At 38.0% G+C, this 22,976-nt stretch overlaps 1 protein-coding gene across 1 annotated transcript in view; it reads right to left on the reverse strand.

Annotated features, from left to right (window-relative positions):
• The window catches only part of LOC150090130 (putative receptor-type tyrosine-protein phosphatase mosPTP-1), a 529,269-nt gene that overhangs the window by 243,692 nt on the left and 262,601 nt on the right, over window positions 1-22,976 (reverse strand). Inside the window, exon 6 of the mRNA XM_090390174.1 lies at window positions 5,117-5,231. Coding sequence (XP_090246300.1) covers window positions 5,117-5,231 — 115 coding nt within the window. The remainder of the gene's footprint in view (window positions 1-5,116; window positions 5,232-22,976) is intronic.

Consider the following 22,976-nt stretch of genomic DNA (forward strand, 5'->3'; position numbering starts at 1 on the left):
TTTGTCAGACAAGACTTTCCCTTAACAAACTCATGCTGCGTCTGAATTATTGCTGCAGTCTTTTCTAGATGATCCTTCAATGCATCTTTAACCAGTGACGCCATTATTTTATCTGGAACATAAGTTAAAGTAACTGGTCTGTAATTACTCGTGTTACCCTTCGATCCCCTTTGTGAATTGGGGATACATTTGCACATCTCCAGTCCGTGGGGAGCTCCCCTGAGTCCAACGATGCTCTCATAATTATGGCTAAGGATTTGCTTAGTTGCTTTGCCGCCTCCTTTAATATAACTGGATAGATCCCATCCACCCCAGGTGCCTTTGTTATGTTTAACTTCAACAATTTCTCCTCCACTTTTCTCTCAGTTATTACAAAATCAATAAGCACCCTGCTACAATTTGATAACCTTCTGCCATTTTCAAACCTTAATAACTCCTCATGTGTGAATGTAGATGCAAAATACTCATAATCTCCATGCACAAGTACATGGTGGGTGACCACCCAGGTGTGAACCAATGTAAGCAGGGGTCAAAGTATGGTGCCCACACCACATGGAGTAATGCCACCCCCTCTATGACTTTCAGGTGGTAGATGACTTGCATCAACCGGTGCAATACCACCACTTTGCTTATTGGAGGCTTGAAGTGGTGGAACCCATGTTTAGTCTCTAGAGCTACGTTCCGGTCAACCCTTCCCCATCTCTTCCATCATGCAGTATGATTGACGACTTCTCCGATTTCTAGGCAAAATGATATATCTCTTTTGAGGATTACCCTGACTTCTAATCTCTCTTGGCACAAGCACATTACAAATATTGCTTCATCTGCATCTAAAAAACTTGGTTTTTTATTTCCCTCTCGGCGTTACTTTTCTTCCAAACACCTGCTCACTCTGTATAAATCGCAAATCCGCCCTGCCATGAAATATTGTTCCCACATCTGGGGTGATGTCCTCCAAAACATCTCTCAGGCTTCTTGATTCCATTCAGAAGAGGGCAGTTAGGTTAATTAATGATTCATCTCTAACAGAGTCTCTCCACTCGCTCTCTCGTAGACGTACTGTTTCTGCTGCATGCCTCTTCCACAGATACTTCCATGGGCACTGTTCTTCTGAATTGTCTTCTATAATTCCCGCTCTCTTTTTCAAAACAGTCCGAACACGTGCCGCCACCAGCCAAGATCCATTTACTATCCAACTTCAAACTCAGAGAACCAACTTTTCATCTTCCTCATTTATTCATTCAACTTCCGTTTTCTGGAACAACCTTCCTTCATATGTATTTCTTGAAAATTACATTCTACAGAAGTTCAAGTCCAATGTCAACAAATATCTTCTTTTATCTTCTCGACATCCAACCCAAGCACGGTACTAAGTACTATAGGTTCTAATACCTCTTGTATTTGGGGTTTACATAAAAAAAAAAAAAAAAAAAATTCAGTTTGTTTGCTATCTGAGCAGGATCATCAACAGTCGAACCATTGATATCAAGTGGACCAATCAGATTCATCCCCTTCCTTTTAGCATTTATATAAGTAAAGAAATCCTTGCTGTTTTTCTTAGCATCTTTTGCCAAAGATTTCTCGTAATCTGCCTTCGCCTGCCTAACCACCTTTGTGACCTGATTACAGACTAGCTTATATCTGCCATAGGCTTCTCAGTCGCTTGATAATTTATATGCATCCCATGCATTTTTCTTCTCTGTCACGAGTCTCATTAGTTCATTTGATAACCACTTAGACCACAACCTTGAACAATATTTCATAACAGGTATGAAATTTTTAGTAGCTTCCACGATTAATTCTTTCAATGCTTCCCACTTAGAATTTGCTGGTGGTAACATCGTCAGTTGATCCCACTGTACAGAATTTAAAAACTGTCTGACACCACTGTACTCACCTTTACGGAAGAAAAACCCTTTCCTTTACCCCTGATGGTAATTATATCTTTAAGTAAATCCCACATCAGTACACTGTGATCACTGCCACCTAGTGGTTCCTTTATCTGCAAATTCTTAATACACGAATGATCACTGATGATAACCAGATCAAGAGTATTACCCTCTCTGGTTGCCTCTCGAACATGCTGCTGCAGTAAACAATCATCCAATAAATCCACAAATGTCTTACTAGTGTGTGAGTGACCAACCCACAAGTTCCAGTCAATATCTGGGAAGTTAAAATCTCCCATTATAAGACATTCTGATTTACTAGCCCACTCTATTTCTCTGTACAACTGTTTTGTTGTTGTTATTTGGTTTTTAGGAGCATTAGCAACTAAGGCCATATTGCTCTGAGAATATGCGGTGGTCATTATCTGATCTTTCCACATCCTCCGTATTTGGTGGTGATGGGCTCAAACTCCGGTCTAATCAAGAAGCTGTACAATTGTTCATTGTACTCATTCGAGTCATTAGGCCTATAACACACTCCTACTCTTAATTTTGCTTTCGCCGTGCTTATGTCACACCAAACTGACTCAACAGTGCACTGTTCATCTAGATCAACTGGATGCACTTCTTTTGATTTTATGTTTTTCTTAATTAACAGCATAACACCTCCTCCCTTCCTATCCTGTCTATCCTTTCTGTACACATTGTACTCCCCAAATTCCAGTTCTGCATTCCTTATATCTGTGTGACACCACGTCTCTGCTATTCCAACAATATCTGTCTTTGATGTCTTGACCAACACTTCAAATTCATCAAATTTATATACTATACTTCTAGCATTGGTATACATGCAAGTATACATGTACCTATCCTTATTATTAGTTACCCTAACACATCCCATATACCCACCTGTTTCACGATGACTCCCATCAGTCCCTGAAACCCCCAGCACCCCTCGCTTCAGATCGCTACTTATTCTAATAGAAGTTGTGCAAGAATCACCTTCACCTCTGCCTGCAGCTACTTTTAACCTTTTAGTCTGTGAATCCCCCCAAGCTAGCAGTTTTCGGACCCACCTAACACTGCCTCGATAGCATCAGCAAATATTCTTGCACCCTTTCTATTTAAGTGTATCCCATTCCTGTAGAAGCAGTCTCTCCTGTTAACAAGCACAGACCATGCTGTAAAAAAAATTCTACCCCTTGAGCCTTGCACATTCCCTCCAGGGCCGAATTGATTGACAAGGCTCTCATCATGTATTCCCTCCTATCGCGTCTGGGCAGAATTGCAGACACTTTCAAATTTAATCCTAACTCGCGACTTTTTTGCAACACTGACCTGTACTTGTTAAGTAAATCTGCAGATCTCCTACTCTTAATGTCATTGGTGCCAACGTGTACAACTATATCACCCTTTGTGCCCTTAAAAGATGATATATGCTTTACAACGTCATCAACTTCTGCCCCTGGCAGACATACCCTGGTCCTGTTCAATCTATCCTTTTTACACAATATAGTCACCAACAATAACTAGTTCCTTTGGGACCAGCGCATTCTGCCTTGGAGATTGCCGCTGTGTTGCCTGCCCAGGAGTGTGCTCTGGCGTTGAGTTGGGCAGTGAGAGCTTGACGTGCTCCTCATATTAATTTCTTCGAGGGCATCTACCCTACACCTCAAGCTCTCATAGACGCCCAGTAGAACGCTGAGTTCATGGCTAATTTCTAGACACTCAATGCACCTGGCACACACAAAGACAACCTCCTTGGCTAGATCATGTTCTATTCCAGAGAGTTTGGCAAACATTTCACAAGTTGCACATTTTTTTAGGCTGTGATGCGTTGGAGAATTGCCCCTCCCCCTCAGTTCTCCCCCGAGTCACAGCACTCCTGCCGCTTTGTGCCCGTTGCTTTGCTGCTCTAGTCTGGGGCATAATATTTTAAATTAATAAGATCAATAAATTTAATTAATTAATTGTCAATACTACGCTATCTAAATGCAGAATCCTATCTTATTAGAATCCTAAATGCAGTGATGTGTGTTATGCTATATAATTATACGTTAGAGCTGCCTAGTTACCACAATTAAAAATTTGAATTCCCTACTATTCTATACAAAAACAATGGCTGCAAGATTCGAACGAATTAACGATTTTACGTATATTAAGTAGTAATCTACATAAACTCTTTATCTAAATTTAAAATAACCAGCGTAACAATAACTATAAGACTATGTATAAAGTACAATATAAAATAACAATTAGGTAAATAAAAAGGCAAACACTTAATCGCTTTTTTTGGAGCCTGTAATTCACAGCTGTAATTTTTAAAGGGAGTTAGCGCCCTCTCTTTAACAACGATACTGAACAACACTCGAGACAATGATGTATGTTACGCAGTCATTCAGCATTCAGCATGCAGTCATAGTGACTCGTCTGCCATCCTAAATCCCATGCATCTTTCAAAGTACTAACTGTGAACAGAATTTTTCATATTTCAATCTAGATTATCCAACATCTGGATTAACTATAACTGGATTAGTGAAGGTTTACTGTTTAAATCCTGCAGAATGAAAAAGCAGATGGAAGGATTGTTTGTTTGGAAATTTTTTAGGTGTATCAGCATCTATGGCCATAGTGCGCCATAGATGGAAGGAACAAGATAGCCATTATAAATTTTCAGATATAAATAAATTCAGTTGTTCATCCTCACTATTTATTGAAATGTGCTCTTCTAAAAGTATTCAACCACTAGATACACCTCTCTAAAATTCAAAAAAATTTTAAATCCAGCACCTTTCAATCCCCAAGGGTGACAGATTTTAAAGTTTACTGTACTTCGTTGCTAAATATTATAGCGCTGCACAGTATCAATTTATTTACTATATTTAATGTGTTTGCATGTAACTGTAAATAAAATTATTTTATTAAGTAAAAGTGATATTTTTTGTAATTTTTTTTAAAATCTCAGAACTGAATCCTATATTTGCAACAGATTTAATGATTCCCCCTGCTCTGCAATGCAGCTTCCTTCTAGAATATAACCTTCACATTGAGAAAAGTGTCAGTAAAGTTACATTTGAAACGAAAATATTTATGAAATAAGTGGTGACATAAAAGAGAACAGTCATGTATCTCCTTGCTATTTCCAATTCAGTACCTTGATAAACTAAAAAAAAAAAAAAAAAACCTAAAATCACAATAGATCATTACAAACAGTAATTTGCACTTACTTCCTTCATCAGTCATGACTGGTACAGTTGCAGGAGGACCCTGACCTGCAGGGTTGAACACCTGTACTGACACCAGATACTGTGTGAAAATCTCCAGGTTTCGGATGGTATATTGCTATAAAAATTTGAAAAGAATAATATAAATATTATAAAAATTTGTTGACCATATAAAATATAATATTTGGATAAAGAAACAAACTATTCATATGTAAAACAATGCACTAGCATCAAAGTAACAAATTCATCCTTATCTTTAAAAATTACAAATACGTTAAAATCCCTATTTTGTAAAAAGAAATGTTCTAGATTGGTTATTGAATTTGGTTAGTGACTTATTTACACCAATTCTAGCAAAAAAAATTATAATATCCACAGCAATAGTCTCATCCTTTAAATTTTCAAACTACACATCTTTTGAAATTTATCTTGCCTCAATACATATAAAAGCAGGTTAAGTAATGTACAAATTTCCTTATATTTCAAACTTTACGCTATTCATCACATGATGGAAAACAACAAGTTAAGATTTATGCAATAGTGTTGCTTGTGCGGGGAGATGTACAGGGAGGATGGGTTAATTAATAAACATGAAATTTAGTACAAAGTTCCCCTAAGAATATTCTGAACAAGTCCTGAAATTTGTAAAGGATCTCATTTGCTGTTCTGAATGTACAAAAATGTTTGTGTGTGTATATGGGGGAGTGGTTATTACATTAATGATATTGATGAAGGAATAGCAAGCTTAACGTCTAAGTTTCAAGAGGAAACAAAGGTTGGCTAGGTGGTTAATGACAGTAACCAGGGTAATCTGCTGCAACATGATCTAAAAAAATTAGGCAAGATGGGATGAGAAATGGCAGTTGAAGTTTAACATTTGCAAAATTCAAGGTACTGCATATGGGTAGCAGTATTCCCAGAGTAACATATCAACTATGTGGTACTACATGCAGGGGAGTGTAAAATTAGCATTAGCAAGGGCACATGATCAAGAAAGCAAGCTTATATAGCATCAGCCAAAAAAAAAACAAAAACATGCCCCCTTCTCATTTCACCCATCGACTCGCTCCAAATGTTTGTCTAGTTCTGCCTTGAAACTGTTTAAGCTATCAACTTCTACAATGACAGATGGAAGTTTGTTCCAGAAATCAACCACCCGCTGACTAAAGGCAAACTTCTGCACATCTATCCTACAACCGTCTTTCCTCAATTTGAATTTATGCCCTCTCAGGCGATTATTCTGAGCAAGAGGAAGAATCTTATCAGCATTGAGCATGCCCAAACCATTAAGGGCTTTATACATCTCAATCAGATCACCTCGCAGGTGCCTAGTCTCCAGACTATGTAATTTGCAAAACTTAAGCCTTTCTTCATAAGAGCAACCCTTTGTTCCAACCACTAACCTTGTTGCCCTTCTCTGTACTCGTTCCAACAGCTCTATATCCTTCTTAAAATGAGGCCTCCAGACTTGTATACAGTACTCAAGATGTGGCCTGACCATTGCCTTATAGAAGGGGATAATCACTTCTTTATCCCTGCTAGAAAAATTCCTATATATCATTGACAAGACACCATGAGCTACTCTTGCAGACTGTCTGCACTGTCAGAAAACTTCATTGCCTGCACAATTACCCCTAGGTCCTTTTCACTGTTTACCACTCTCAGTGTAGTATCACAGAGCTGATATGTTACTCTGGGGTTACTGCTTCCCATATGCAGTACATTACATTTGTCAACATTAAACTTCAGTGGCCACCTCTCAGCCCATCTGCTCAACTTTTCTAGACCCGGTTGCAGCAGTGAACTGTCATTAGTGTCATTAACAACCCCTGCCAACCTTCGTATAGTCTGCAAACTTGGACATTAAGCCTGATATACCATCATCAATATCATTAATGAATACAGAAAACAACAATGGACCCAATACTGAACCCTGGGAGACTCCACTAATAACAATAGTCCACGAAGAGCAGTGTCCATTGATTACCACTCTCTGTCTTCTCCCTCTCAACGATCAATTTATCCATAGCAGCAATTTGCCTCCAATGTCACGCTGCTCTAATTTGTGCAGCAGTCTTCCATATGAAACAGTATCAAAAGCCTTTCTAAGATCCAAAATATATGATATCAAAATTATTCTTTGCATCCAGTCCCTTTGTAACTACATCATAGTATCCAATCAAATTAGTCGGACAAGACTTCCCATTAACAAACCCATGCTGTGTCCGAGCTATAACTGAAGTCTTGTCCAGATGATCCTGCAATGCTTCTTTAACCAGTGCCTCCATTAATTTCCCTGGAACAGAAGTTAAACTAACATGTCTGTAATTACCTGTCTCCCTTTGATCCTCCTTTATGGATTGGGGTCACATTTGCACATTTCCAGTCCATGGGTACCTCCCCCGAGTCCAAGAAAGCTCTCATAATTATGGCTAAGGGTTTGCTTACTTCCTTTGCTGCCTCCTTTAATATAACTGGATAGATTCCATCCGCCCCAGGTGCCTTTATGTTTGTCTTCAACAATTTCTCCTCCACTTTACTCTCAGTTATTACAAGATTATTTAGCTTACTGCTAGAGCTTAATACAGCTCTGGCATTCCCCTCCCCGAATAACTCCTCATGTGTGAATGCAGATGCAAAATATTCATTTAGTTTGTTAGCTACCTGAGCAGGATCATCAACAGTTGAACCATCGATATCAAGTGGACCAATCTGATTCATCCCCTTCCTTCTAGAGTTTACATAAGTAAAGAACTCTTTGCTGTTTTCCTTTGCATGCTTTGCCAAATATTTCTCGTAATCTGCCTTTGTCTGCCTAACCTCCTTTGTGACTTGGTTACCGACTACCTTATATCAATCATAGGCTTCTGTGTCACCTGTTAATTTATATGTATCCCATGTATTTTTCTTCTCTGCCACATGTCCAATTAGTTCATCTGACAACCATTTAGGCCCAAATCTTGAACAATATTTCTTATTTGGTATGAAAAGCCTAGTAGCTTCCAAGAATATTTCCTTGAATGCTTCCCATTTTGAATTTGCTGTTGGTAACATCCTCAGTTGGTCCCACCGTACAAAATTTAAATACTGCCTCAGACCACCATAGTCAACTTTACGAAAGCAAAAATCCTTCCCGTTACCCCTAATGGTAGTTACCTTTAAGTAAATCCCACTTCAGCACACTGTGATCACTGCCACCTAGTGGTTCCTTTATCTGCTGATTCTTAATGCATCAAGAGTATTACTCCCTCTAGTTGCCTCCCGAACATGCTGCTGTAGAAAACAAACATCCAATAAATCCACAAAAGCCTTGATAGTGTGTGAGTGACCAACCCACAAATTCCAGTCAATCTCTGGGAAATTAAAATCCCCCATTATAAGACACTCTGATTTAATGGCCCACTATTTCTCTGCACAATTGCTCATTATACTCATCGGATTCATTAGGCCTATAACACACACACACACCTACTCTCATTTTTCCTTTCCCAGTGCTTATGTCACACCAAACAGACTCAACATTGCATTGTCCACCAACATCAATTGGATGCACTTCCTTAAATTTTGTGTTTCTTAACTAACAGCATAACCCCTCCTCCCTTCCAGTCCTATCTATCCTTTCTGTACACATCATACTCCCAAATTCCAATTCTGCACTGCTTATGTCTGTGTGACACCACATCTCTGATATCCCAACAACATATAAATTAAAAAGACCTGGGAATAACTGTGTAGTAAGATTAAATTTGAGGTGTTTAAAGATTGTTAAGTTCTCTGAGCATGCAGAGGCTGGCAGAACAGCTCATGAGGTCTTGTCTATGATATACAGGAACTTTGCTAGCAGCGTTAACGAAGTGATTATCCCACATTATAAGGCAATGGTTAGCCTGCATCATGAATGCTGCATAATACAGGTCTGGGGGACTTATTTTAGGAGGGATGTAGATCTGCTGGAAAGAGGTGCAGAGAAGGATAGCGAGGTTAGTTAAGGGAACAAAAGTGTGGTCATAACAAGACAGGCTTCAAGTCTGCAAACTATAGCATCTGGATGACAAAGATATAAATGGATATCAGATGAACTATTGAGACATGTGGCATAGATGTTGTTGTTGTTGTAGGGAGAAGTTTTTTTCGGAGCATCAGTGACTAAGGCCATATTGCTCCGTATATTCTGTCTGTAAATTGCATGTTCTGTGGCCGATTTTGTGTTTGCTGGATGAAAAACCTGAGTTTCCAGGAGAGAAAACATGCTACCCTAGACTGAGCCCAACTAAGCCACATTGTGAAAAAGGCCGATAAAAATTCCTCACATCATTGATGGGCCTCAAACTGTGGTCTTTTCCACCTGGTGTGGGAAGGATGGCAATTCTACCAACTGTGCTACCCACAAGAGCATGTGGCAGTGAAAGCCAAGGCAGATTACAAGATGACTCTGACAAAAAATGCCAAGAAAAGGAGCAGAGACTTTACTTATATTAACAGTAGAAAGAATGGGTTGAATCACATTCAGCCACTTGATGTCAATGGGTTAACTGTTGATAACCCTGCTAAGGTTGCTGACAAATTGAATAGGTAATTTGCATCTACATTCACAAATGAGCAATTTTCTATGGATGGGGGATGCCAGAAAGGAGCCAAATTCTGGTGGAGTTCTCGATGATTTTGTGATAACTAAGAGGCAAGTAGAAGAAAAATTGTTGAAGCTAAACAAAAAAGGCACCCGGGTGGATGGGAGCAATAGTTAGATTAAAGGAGGCAGCAAAAGAGGTAAGCAAACTTTTAGCCATGATTAAGAGAACATAACTGGATTCAGGGAGCTCCATATGGAAGATATGCAAATGTATCACGAATTCATAAATAGGGAACAAAGAGAAACATAAATAATCACAACCCTATTAGCTTGACTTCTGTTCCATTGAACAATTGTATAATAATGGAAATATAATGGAGCAACTGGTTAAAGATGTAATCCAGGATCATCAAGACAGGAATGCATTTATACTGCAGTAACAGAATGAATTTGTTAAGGATTTGCTCTGAACATGAATTTGCTCAGAATCTTGTCTGACCAATCTGATTGGATATTCAGATGCAGTAACAACAGTATTGAATCCAAAAAATAATTTTGATATCTTATACTTGGATTTCAGGAAAGCTTTTGATACTGTTGCACATAAGGCTACTGTACAAATTAGAGCAGGGTTGGCATTAAGGGAAAGTTACTGGGAATGGTTGAATGGGATAAGCCAGAGTGTTTATCAATGGATACTGCTCTTCATGGACTAATGTTATTAGTGGAGTTCCCCATGGTCGAGTGCTTGGCACTGTTGTTTTCTATATTTATTAATGATATCGATGAAGGTCTTAATGACTACGTCTGGAGATGACACAAAGGTTGGTTATAATGATCTCAGAAACCTGTCTATCAAAATACCTAATGATAGTCTGAGAGTAAGGCTTCAGTGAGGGTTAAAAACAAGAAAGGATCCCATGAAGCAAACAGAATTCTTCAAGGATTAGTGCTAGAGCCTCTCTTGTTTTAACTCTTTCACATGTGTCTCCATTTACGTGGGCTCACAGTAGTCAGTTTCCACTGGAGAAAGTTTTTTTATGAAAAATTGTAAAAATGAAAATTATATGAATCCTTCAATTTGTTCTTAAGTTAAACTGATTGCCCAACATTAGAGTGACAATGATGTCAAAAATCAAACCAGAAGTTAAAAAATATATACACTGGTGTTCAAAGAAAGTGCATCACCTAGGAATTTCACATTTCTAACCCTTTTTAGCAATGATATGTTATATTAATGATTAGCATCACAAATAGAAATATAAACAAAAGATATTTATTAATAGTTAAAGCAAAGCTAAGTAATATTTGACAGGTCCTCTCAAAATATTCCAAAATGAGCATTTGCAACTTTATACAACAGTTTTGGTAAACACGACAATTATGGCTGAAATATTATCAGAAGCCCTCAATTTGCTTCAGTTTATCATTTTAAATGGAAAACAAAATGACAAGTTCACCAGGTGCAAACTAATATTTAGTTGAACCGCCTCTGGCCCTGATGATAGCAGCACACTGTCGAGACATTGACAAGATCAATTTCTGAAGATAATCAACTGATAGTCTGTGGTTCCAAACACAAATTATGGCTTCCTGAAGTTCACGAAGGGTCTTTGGTTTCTTTCTAGCAACTGCAGATTCCACACGATGCCAACAGCGCTCTATAGGATTCAGGTCTGGCTGGGCTGTTTCCTGGCCAGCTAAGAATTGTAATGGACCGTTCTTCCAACCATTTTTTCACCTGTAACAAATGTAAACACATTACTGTCGAGCCTCTATGTTGTTGTTATGTTATTTTGGTTTTTAGGAGCATTAGCAATTAAGACCATATTGCTCCGGGGATATGCGGTGATCATCCCTGACCTTTCTGCATCCTCTGTATTTGGTAGGCACGGGCTCGAACCCCAGTCTAATTAAGAAGCGTGTGCTACGCACTGCTGCTCCTGCCCACCTGGCTACGGAGGCACCTCGAACCTCTAATGCAGAAATGAAGCTAAAGTAACTACAAGAAGTGTCTACTTACACTTTTCGCCCAATGACAGGGAGCAGAGTAGTCCTGAAAGATGCAGTTACTTGGAAGGTTGAAATGGTCTCTAATGGTTGGCAGCAATTTACCTTCCAATATAGCCAGATATCCATTAGCATTTACGGAACCTTTTATAAACTGCAGGTGATACAAAATGCACCCTCATATCATTTGGTTGGTAGGGAATTTCACTGTAGACACCATATAGTCTGGATGGTATTCTTCACCACGTCTACGGCAAATCGTGTGTCTCCCATCAGAGCCATGCAGGTTGAATTTCTTCTCATCCGAGAAAATAACAGACTTCCACTGCTTGGGGGTTCATTTGACATGCTCCTTACATCAAATTAATCGGGCCTTTTTCATTTTTTGTGTGAGGAGAGGCTTCTTAGGACAACGGGCTACAAGTCCATTTTTGAAGAGGCATCTTCTGACTGTTGCTGCACTTGCTACCAATCCTGTATGTTCTTCCCATTCTGTTTTCAGCTCAGATGGAAACTTTACAGTTTTTAAGGCATAAGCGCTTCAAAACGTAGTCCTGTTTTGGTATAGTGACTGTTTGCATCCAGTTCCTTTTTTCCTATCAGCAGAAACAGTAATCTTGAGTTTGGAAAGAAATCGACTCACTGTTGACTGATTACAACTATAAGCAATATGACGGGAAGAACGTCCTTCCTCACGTACAGCAACAATAGCACTCTTTCTTCGTGACGTCAACTGCACGTAACTCGCCATCCTGACACAAGCAAGGAATGACTGCAACTCTTGCAGAGCATGCTTATACATGTATAACTGAAAGTAACAGCTGATGCAATATTACGTCATCGCCTATGCGTGTGAATCTTATCTGATGCAATCTGTAAGAAATATTGACATATACTTACATCATTCGGACGACAATTACAATTTTAAGGGGTGGTGCACTTTCTTTGAACACCAGTGTATATTTTTAGGCAATATTATCCTCTACTTCTATTTATTTATCACTAATTCAATTTTCATCAAACAGATCAGAATTCCAATTCAAATTGGTCAATTAAAGTTAACGGGCATAATCAAATCCTTCAATTTTCAAAACTATTTTCATGATTCCACTTATTGTAAACTGTGACTCTATTATTATTAAGATTCTTAGCAAAGCTTATTGTCTATTATTATTATATGGAAACACATAATGAAACTGCAGCATCTACTGGAAGTTTTCAAGACAATTCATACATAAACAGACATTATCTGAAGCACAGTACCAACTTTGAAACATATGTTCACTCAAATGGATTAATCTTCATTAATAACATTCTTCAAAGATAAGGGGAGAAATCAATGGATATAATTAATTGCACAATTACATCCAATGGAAGTATAATTAAAGACATTGACTTCTCTGTTGGAATGCTACCCAGAATGTTCCTTCCTTCCATCAATGTGAGAAAAATTGATGTCTTTAATTGAGTTAGATGAAATATAAATTTCATATTTACCAAGGATGCAATAATGGCACATGAAAGCTAAGGTTACAGCTCTCAGCAATATAGTTCATGTTTTTGCATATTATTTTATTAATTTATATTTTGATTCCAATTTTTTAGTTTCATAATTTTTATCCCTTCCTTTAATTTCACAATGCTTTCAAAACATTAATATGAACTTTACAAAGTAAGTATATATCTACCAAGTTTTAAATAAAACATTTATTAATAATATTATCTAAATTTTGATACTGCCCTGAAAGTCAAAACTTCACATGACTGTATAAACTAAAAATCAATATGTATTATGTACTTTGACAGGGCAATAAATTACAAGCAGAAAGTATTATGTAAGAAACTCTGATCTCTTAAATATTGGTGACCCTGGGAGCAATATTTAAAAACTGCATAGACTATTTACAGTTATGAGAATGCTAAATAGTGGTAGGGATTAATTTCTTTCATTTATATAAGTAAAATTATTTTTATTCACTAAGACAGCAATTATTGATATCCATTGCTAGAAAACAATGACAGATTAGGATAGATACAGTTAAACACTAAAATTTAGTAACTTTTATTTTGAAACTGCTGAAGGAAATACATATGTAGTCTAGTGGCTTACATATTTACTTCCTTCAGAGAGGTAATATTTATTTCCTGCATGCTAGCTGCTTGTCATACTGTTGAATCACTAAATCACTGAAATATGATTTATGTTAAGTTCATTATGGTGTCTGTTCAAAAAATTTTATTGGCCTTTGATATGAAATTGATTTCTCCCCAATGCTTATTAAATATCAGTGGGGAGCATATTGGATTGCAAGATAAAATATAAGCAGTGTACACTTGCAAGTTATTGTAGGATGGTTGGTTTTTCAGTTTTCTTTCCCAGCAAACAAAGAAATATAAAAAAATAAATAAATACACAATTTCAAGTACAAAGTTAATCTGGTTCTATTTGCTGATTAGAACTTATTTCATTAATTGTTTGTTTGTTATTTGGTTTTTAGGAGCATTAGCAACTAAGGCCATATTACTCCGGGGATATGCGATGGTCATCCCCTTGACCTTTCTGAATCCTCCGTATTTGGTGATTTCATTAATAATCAAGCAAAAAATTTATCTCCATGGCTGGGCCATTTTACAGAAAGCTTTCAAGAAAGGCAGCATGAAATACAGTATAACCTCGTAAATCCAGCATACTCGGGGACATGCGGCATTCCGGATTTCAGAAAATTCCGGTTTTTTTAGGGTTATGCATATTGCCTAAGTATCAGTAATAATTCATTATTTTTTTAAGATAAAACAGTAGTGCTGACCAGAATGATAATCACAGCATAATCTCAACAGAATGATAATCACAGCATTTAGCCAAAATGTTAATCTATACTGCCAGACTGGTCCAGTGAGCAACATACTTGCTGAAGAAATAAAGGTCGTGGGTTTGAATGCTGCCTCTGGTATGGATGTTGCGATTGTCCAATATTTTTTTAATATAAGGCATAAATAATGTGATATAGTAATAGTAATCACCATATAGTGCAATGAAGATGCAAAATTTATGAATGTAGATGCAAAATACTCATTTAGTTTGTTAGCCAACTGAGCAGGATCATCAACAGTTGAACCACCAATATCCAGTGGACCAATCTGGTTCATCCATTTCCTTCTAGAGTTTACATAGGTAAAGAAAACTCTTTGCTGTTTTTCTTTGCATTATTTACCAAAGATTTCTCAAAATCTGCCTTTGCCTGCCTAATCTCCTTTGTGACTTGGTTACAGATCAGCTTATATCTATAATAGGCTTCCATGTCACCCATTAATTTATATGTATCCCATGCATTTTTCTTCTCTGCCATATGTCTCATTAGTTCATCTGACATCCATTTAGGCCTAAACCTTGAACAATATTTCTTAGTTGGTATGTAAAGCCTAGTAGCTTCCAAGATAAATTCTTTGAATGCTTCCCATTTTGAATTTACTGTTGGTCCCAGTAAATCATCAGTTTACATCATCAATTGGTCCCACCGTATAGAATTTAAATACTGTCACAGACCACTGTAGTCGCCTTTACGAAAGCAAAAACCCTTCCCTTTGCCCCTAATGGTAGTTACCTCTTTGAGTAAATCCCACTTCAGCATATTGTGATGACTGTCACCTAGTGGTTCCTTTATCTGCAGATTCTTAACACATGAAGAATGACTACTGATAATCAGATCAAGATTATTACTCCCTCTAGTTGTCTCCCGAACATTCTGATGTAGAAAACAATCATCCAATAAATCCACAAAAGCCTTGTTAGTGTGTGAGTGACCAACCCACAAATTCCAGTCAATATCTGGGAAATTAAAATCCCCCATTATAAGACTCTCTGATTTACTGGCCCACTCTATTTCCCTGTACAGTTTCTTATTATACTAATCACAGTCATTAGGCCTATAATGACTACTACTCTCAATTTTGATCTCCCAATGCTTATGTCACACCAAACTGACTCGACACTGCACTGTCCAGCGATGTCGACTGGCTTCACTTCCTTGGATTTTATGTGTTTCTTAACTAATAGCATAACCCCTCCTCCCTTCCTATCCTGTCTATTCTTCCTATACACATTGTGCTCCCCAAATTCCAGTTCTGCATTCCTTATATCTGTGTGACACCACCTCTCTGATATCCCAACAATATCTGCCTTTGATGTTTTGAGCAATACCTCAAATTCATCAAATTTATTTACCAAACTCCTAGCACTGGTGTATATGCAAGTATACATGCACCTGTTCCTATTCTTAGCTACCCTAACACAACCCATGTGTTTACTTGTATCGTAATGACTCTCAGCAGTCTCTGAAATACCCTGCATCTTGTTTTTCAGGCTGCTGCTCATTCCAATAGAAGTAGTGCAAGAATCACTTTCACCTCTGCCAGTGGCTACTGTTAATCTATTAGTCCTTCTATCCACCCAAGCTAGCAATTTTCCGACGCACCTAACACTGCTTCGATAGTATTAGCAAATATCCTTGCATCCTTTCTATTTAAGTGTATCCCATCCCTGTAGAAGCAGTCTCTCCTGTTAACAAGTACAGACCAGGCTGAAAAAAAATTCTACCCCTTGAGCCTTGCACAATCTTTCCAGGGCCAAATTGATCGACAAGGCTATCATCGTATACTCCCTCCTATCGTGTCTGGGCAGAATTGCAAACACTTTCAAATTCAACCCTAATTCACGGATTTTTTTCAACAGTGACCTGTACTTGTTAAGTAATTCCACCGGTCTCCTACTCTTAATATCATTAGTGCCAACGTGTACAACAATATCACCTTTTGTGCCCTTAAAAGATGATATCCGCTCTACAATGTCATCAGCCTTTACAATAGTCACCAACTACTAGTTCCTGTGGGACCAGAGCATTCTGCTTTGGGGGGTTGCTGCTGTGTTGCATGATGATCGAGTGCAAGCTCTGGCGCTGATGTGGGCAGCTGAGAGCTTGATGGACCCCTCAATCCTTCGAGGGCATCCACTCTGTCCTTCAAGCTCTCATATAGGCCCATAACAATGCTGAGTTGTCACCTGATTTCCTCAAACTCCTTACATTGTGCACAAACAAAGACATCCCCCTTGGCAATATCATGTCCCATTCCTGATTGCTCCACAAACATCAAGCAAGCAGTGCATTTTAAAAGGCTTTGATTCAGAGGGCAACTGCCCCCCCCTCAGTTCTCCCCTGAGCCACAGTACTCCATTTAGCTTGAGCCTTTTACTTTGCTACTCTGGTCTGAGTCATGATTTCGATTCAATTTCAATACAAAATTATAACCCTAAACTTGTATCCCAACGCAGTTATAACACTATATATCTATTTTTTTTTTTTTCAGTATCGAGTATAATCTTCAAGTTCCATTATATAACTTCCGTATCAAGTTATGTATTAATTAATTATGTTATATTTGTAAAATCTAAGTCATACGTATTTAGTTAAAATGTACAATTTAATTGACAATGAAGTTTAACAAGATTAATAAATTTTACTGATTAATTGATAATATTATATACTATACTATACTAAGCTAACGCTATCTAGTTCGGGATATATGTTGTATCGTATAACAATGGCGGCAAGTTACAAACCATAAATCTATGGACACTTAAGTATTAATTAACTTCCAAAATCTCACTGTCTAAATTCAGAATAAACCAAGGATCTTGACTAGGTCTATAAGCTACTTATAGAAAATAATTAAATATAACAATTAGTCAATAAAGCGCCTAAATATAGCTAAAAAACTTCCCATTCGCTGCAGCTGCAAAACTTGTAAAACACATGGATTGGATACCCTTACCGATACTAAGTAATAACCTACAAAATCTCTATCTAAGTTAAAATTTAAACTAAGTATCATAACTAGGAATATAAAGCTACTCTAGAAAATAAGTTAATATGCCAATTTAAGCCAATTTAAGTTAATAAAACAGAAAAACTTCTCTATTTTCTGGAGCCGTAAAAACTTCGCCTGCACAAGGCTACTCTCGTTCCTAAAAATGGTTAACACAATATCAAAATTTTCAATATTATTTTTAATCCAGGCAGCTTCCGACTTTTCATCACTTTTTGATGATTGTATCATAATTTGATGTAATGCCATTAGCACATTGGGAAATTTCAATTTTATAGCAATTATAGATACAAGCCGACTAGACCAATGAGTTGGATTTAATTTCTTCAATACAATAAGTGGGCTCCTATTTGACTTTGGCCCCTGCAGTTACAAATCCTTAAAAATTGCCCTGGAAGCAGCAGCTATGCTAATACCATTTCATCTCTATTTACTGAAGTTTCGCTTGTGCTGTGCAAGTTAGCTAACAATAAACATGCTTCATGTGAAAAAAATTGTTTGTAGACATAGTAAATTTTATCATAAACATAACTGAAAAACTTACATTTTCACTCAATAAAATTTTTTTTCTGTTTCGGGCAGGAGGGCAGTGGGCCCACTTTCGGTCATAGGCCCCAATGCAACCCATTGGCTGCACTGGCATAGTTACACCACTGTCTCTTACCAAAAAAGACTTAAGTTTTGCACATTGCAGCAGCTGGAGACTAGGCACCTGCAAGGTGATCTGAATGAGGTGTATAAGGCTTTGAATGGATTCAGCACACTGAATTCTGATGGGATTCTTCCACTTGCTCAGATTATGAACCTGAGGGGGCATAAATTCAAACTAAAGAAAGACAGCTGTACAATGACAGTTGTAGTTTGGTCACTGAGGTTGCCACAGACATTATCTCAAATATGCCAGACAAGCTGTACTTGCTACCTGGAAGTCTAAAATGCTGATGAAACTGATATTTGGGTGACGCTCAGTCAAGTGGACCCAATTTCAGCAAATTCCGGACAGTCTGTGACAGCCAAATCCTCTGCTTGCACCTTCATGTCCAAGCACAATGTGGGTGACCACCCAGGTGTGAACAAATGTAAGCAGGAGTTAAGGTGTGGCACCCACACCACCCAGAGGAATGTGGTACAAGGCAATACTAGGTGGTGGATGACTCTCATCAACCGGTGCAACACCACCACTTTTCTCATTGGAGGCTTTAAGTGGTGGAACCCATGTTTAGTCTCAAGAGCTAAGTTCCAGTCAACCCTTCCCCATCTCTTCCATCATGCAGTATGATTGATGTCTTTTTAGGTTATGATGAACACAATGGCGAGATCCAAAATTCCTTACATTTCGAGGATAGAGCTATAAAACGGAGTTCGCAGGCTGGCTGCTAGTTAGTACACCAGACCGAACCTAATGGTAACTCTCTAGGAGGGTTCCAGATCAGGTAATAGTGGAACCCATGTTTATAATCTTGCTACCTTTACTCTGCCAGATAGTGACTAGAGGGAGTCCAAGTAGTGTGTATGCAGGGGGCATTGTCGAAGCCATGTTATGTCAAGGATCTGGGTATATCCTTACTATGTGTACGCCATATCCAAAAATTTCATTATTTCATAGAGCATGTCCCTCCCCTCCACTTTTTCTTACTATTGAATACACCATGAACTGTCAAACTAATAGAGCAAGCTTATATGCAAAAAGATCTAAACCTCCCAATCATTTCCTAGTTCATTTCATAAATATACATGATCTCAGTTTTAATCTCAACGATGTCCATTTCCACTTAGTCTGCCAAACCCCATGTAATTTTTTCTGACAGAATCTCAGTTATTGGTTGATTCAACCACTGCTCATCTCAGTTGCCCAAATTATTCACTGTATGATTCTTTTCACCTCAAAGGTGGTACTTGTACATATGTCCATTCTGATATCCCCTGTCAGAGATTTGGTAATTTGGAATCTCCTCGTTTCAATCTTTTCTGGCTTAAAATCTCTCTACCTCATTCTGTGAAATTCATCTGTTGTCTCTACCATTTTCCCAACTCCACTAATCACTTGGAACTCTTTGACTTTCTCTCTTTGCAACTTGACTTTCCCCGGTCCAACTTTCCTAACAGCAAGGTAATTTTCTTTGGTGATTTTAATGTTCACAACACCAGCTGGCTTCTGTTTTCTAGTCACACAGAACCAGCTGGTCAAGATGCTGAGGCTTTTGCTATTGCTAATGACCTCGCACAGATTGTTCATTTTCCTACCAGAATACTATTACTATAACGGACGATCCTGACCATACAGCTAGCAACAAACTTGATCTTTTTCTCACAAACAGCCCTTCAAGTACACGGTCAAAGTGAATGGTCCTTTAGGCACCTCAGATCACAACTTTGTGATTGTCTCTTCTCCAATGGAGCCTTTATCTTATGGCTATTCCCAACCTTGTGTTGTTTGGCATTACAAGAATGCAAAATGGGATGACCTGTCAAATTTCTTTTCTTCTTTTTCTTGGTTGGATTACTGATTTCAAAACTTCTAAATTATTTTTGTAGGAATGGAATCCTTTATTCCACACTCCACTTTAAAATCTCATCCTTTATCTAAACCTTCGTTTTCCAATAAATGTTCTAAGGCTGTTCAAGAGAAGAATGTTGCATATCATAATTGGCTTGTTTCAATTCTTCAGTTTCATTTTCTGCCTTCACCAAAGCTCACAACAATTGTAAAGCAGTTATAAACTAGATTTTGAACAGGCTAAGAGTAGAAAACTTGTTTCTTGCTCTAATGGTAGCTGAGCATCCTCGGTCTCTTGCCAAAGCTATTGGTCGCAACTTTTGCCCATCTCTGCTCCCACCTCTATCAAAACCAAATAGTTCTATTGTCACTTCAGCCAAGGATAAAGCTGACCTGTTAGCACACCATTTTTATTCCAACTCATATATTAATGATTTTGGTAAAACACCTCCCACCATTCCCAATACACTCCATTCAATGCCTCCTGTGGTCATCAGTCAAAGGGATGTCAGAAGATTTTGACGAATCTTCTGACATCCCTTTGAAGAAAGCTCTAGGTCCTGATGATATTTCTCCGCTTGTTCTCAAAACCTGCGCTCCTGAATTTACTCCTGTTCTTTGCCACCTTTTTTCACTTTCTTATTCCAAAAGTGTTTTTCCTTCTGCTTGAAAATTTGCTCATATACAGCCAGTTCCTAAAAAGGGTGACAAATCTCTCCCATCCAATTATCAATCCATTGCAATTACTTCTACTCTTTCTAAAGTAATGGAGAAATCAATTAACTGCCAACTCTTAAACTATCTAGAAACCTTCCACCTGATCAATGATCACCAGTAGAGATTCCGTCAGCCTCGATTCACTGGTGACATTCTGGCTTATGTTATTCATTTATGGACAAATTCAATGGAAAAGTTCAGTGAAATACAAGCAGTTGCTCTTGACATCTCAAAGGCTTTCGATTGTTTGGCATAAAGGTCTTCTAAACAAGCTTCCATCTTTTGATTTGCCAACTGTTTTTTGTAATTGGTTATCCAGTTTTCTCTCTGACCGCTCACTGAGGGTAATGGTAGATGGCTCTCTGTCTTCTAACTTCTCCACTAATGCTGGTGTACCCAAAGGTTCAGTTCTTTCTCACTCTTTTCCTCTTGTATATTAATGACCTTCTTCAATTGACTGGAAATCCTATCCATACTTTTGCAGATGATAGCACATTGCATTCCACTTTCTAGTTTGAGAAACCTCACCCTGCTCAAGCAGCTTCAACTTCTCGAATATCTACTACCAATTCCTTAAATGCCGATCTCCAGGTAATTCTCCAGTGGGACAAAGATAACTTAGTTGATTTTAATCCTTCTAAAATGATATATCTCTTTTGGCGATTACCCTGCCTTCTAATCTCTCTTGGCATAAGCACATAACAAATATTGCTTAATCTGCATCTAAAAAACTTAGTTTTTTCTTTCACTCCCGCCACATTACTTTTCTTCCAAACAGCTGTTCACTCTGTACAAATCGCAAATCTGACCTACCATGGAATATTGTTCCCACATCTGGGGCGGTGCCCAAAAAACCTCGCTCAGCTTCTAGATTCCATTCAGAAGAGGGCAGTTAGGTTAATTAATAACTCATCTCTAACAGAGTCTCTCCACTCTGTCTCATAGACAGTACTGTTTCTACTGGCATGCCTTTTCTACAGATACATCCATGGGCACTGTTCTTCTGAATTGGCTTCTATAATTCCCACTCTCTCTTTCAAAACAGTCCGAACACGTGCCGCCACAAGCCAACATCCATTTACTGTCCAACTTCAAACTCACAGAACCAACTTTTCATCTTCCTCGTTTATTCATTCAACTGCCATTTTCTGGAACAACCTTCTTTCATAAGTATTTCCTGAAAATTACAGTCTACAGAAGTTCAAGTCTAATGTCAACAAATATATTCTTTCGTCTTCTCAATCTCCAACCTATGCATTGTATTAAGTACTATAGGTTCTAATACCTCTTTTATTTGGGATTTTCATAAAAAAAAAAAAAAAATAGATGTGGGGAAATTTGCCTTTAGCCAGCAGGTGGTTAATTGCTGGAACAAACTTCCATCTGTCTTTGTGAAAGTTGATAGCTTGAATAAATAAATTTAAGGAAGAACTGGACAAACTTTTAGAGAGAATGGATGTGTGAATTTTTTTTTTTTTTTATTCTTTTGGCTGTGATACATAAGCTCATATGCTTGCTTTCTTTCATCACATGCCTCCATTACTATTACTTTGTTCAGAAAACTTCATATCTGCCCAAATCATAACTCCCAGATCCCTTTCTTCCTCTATTGTTTTTAATTCAACTCCACTAAGAGCATAATTTATTTTGGGGTTGCTCTTCCCCAAATGTAAGACCTTACATTTTGTTACATTAAAACTTAGCTGCCACTTTTCTGACCATTCCTGAAGGCTGTTGAAGTCATCCTGAAGACACGCTTGCTTGGCACTGAGCATTAACAACTTTACCAATCTTTACGTTGTCTGCAAATGCCTTCCATCCCTTCATTTGTCATTTATGAAAATGAGAAAAAAAAGCAATCCAAGAACCGATCCTAGAGGAATCCCTCTCCCGACATTAGACCAATCTGAAGAATATCTATTAATCACATCCCTCTGCCTTCTGCCCTGCAGCCACCCAGCAATCCATCTCAGAATCTTAGCATTGGTATTAGTAGTAGCATATGATGGAAGAAAGCAAGCTTATACAGCATCAATAAAAAAAAAAAAAATTCTCATTCACCTCTCCATTCACTCCAAAAATTTGTACAGTTCTTTCTTGAATTTGTTTAAGCTATCAACTTCCACATCAACAGATGGAAGCCTGTTCCAAAAATCAACCACTCGCTGGCTTAAGGCAAATTTCCGCAC

The sequence above is a fragment of the Mastigoproctus giganteus genome, chromosome 2 (genome assembly GCF_048544385.1).
Source record: "Mastigoproctus giganteus isolate SK-2022 chromosome 2, ASM4854438v1, whole genome shotgun sequence".
Taxonomy (NCBI): Eukaryota; Metazoa; Arthropoda; class Arachnida; order Uropygi; family Thelyphonidae; genus Mastigoproctus; species Mastigoproctus giganteus.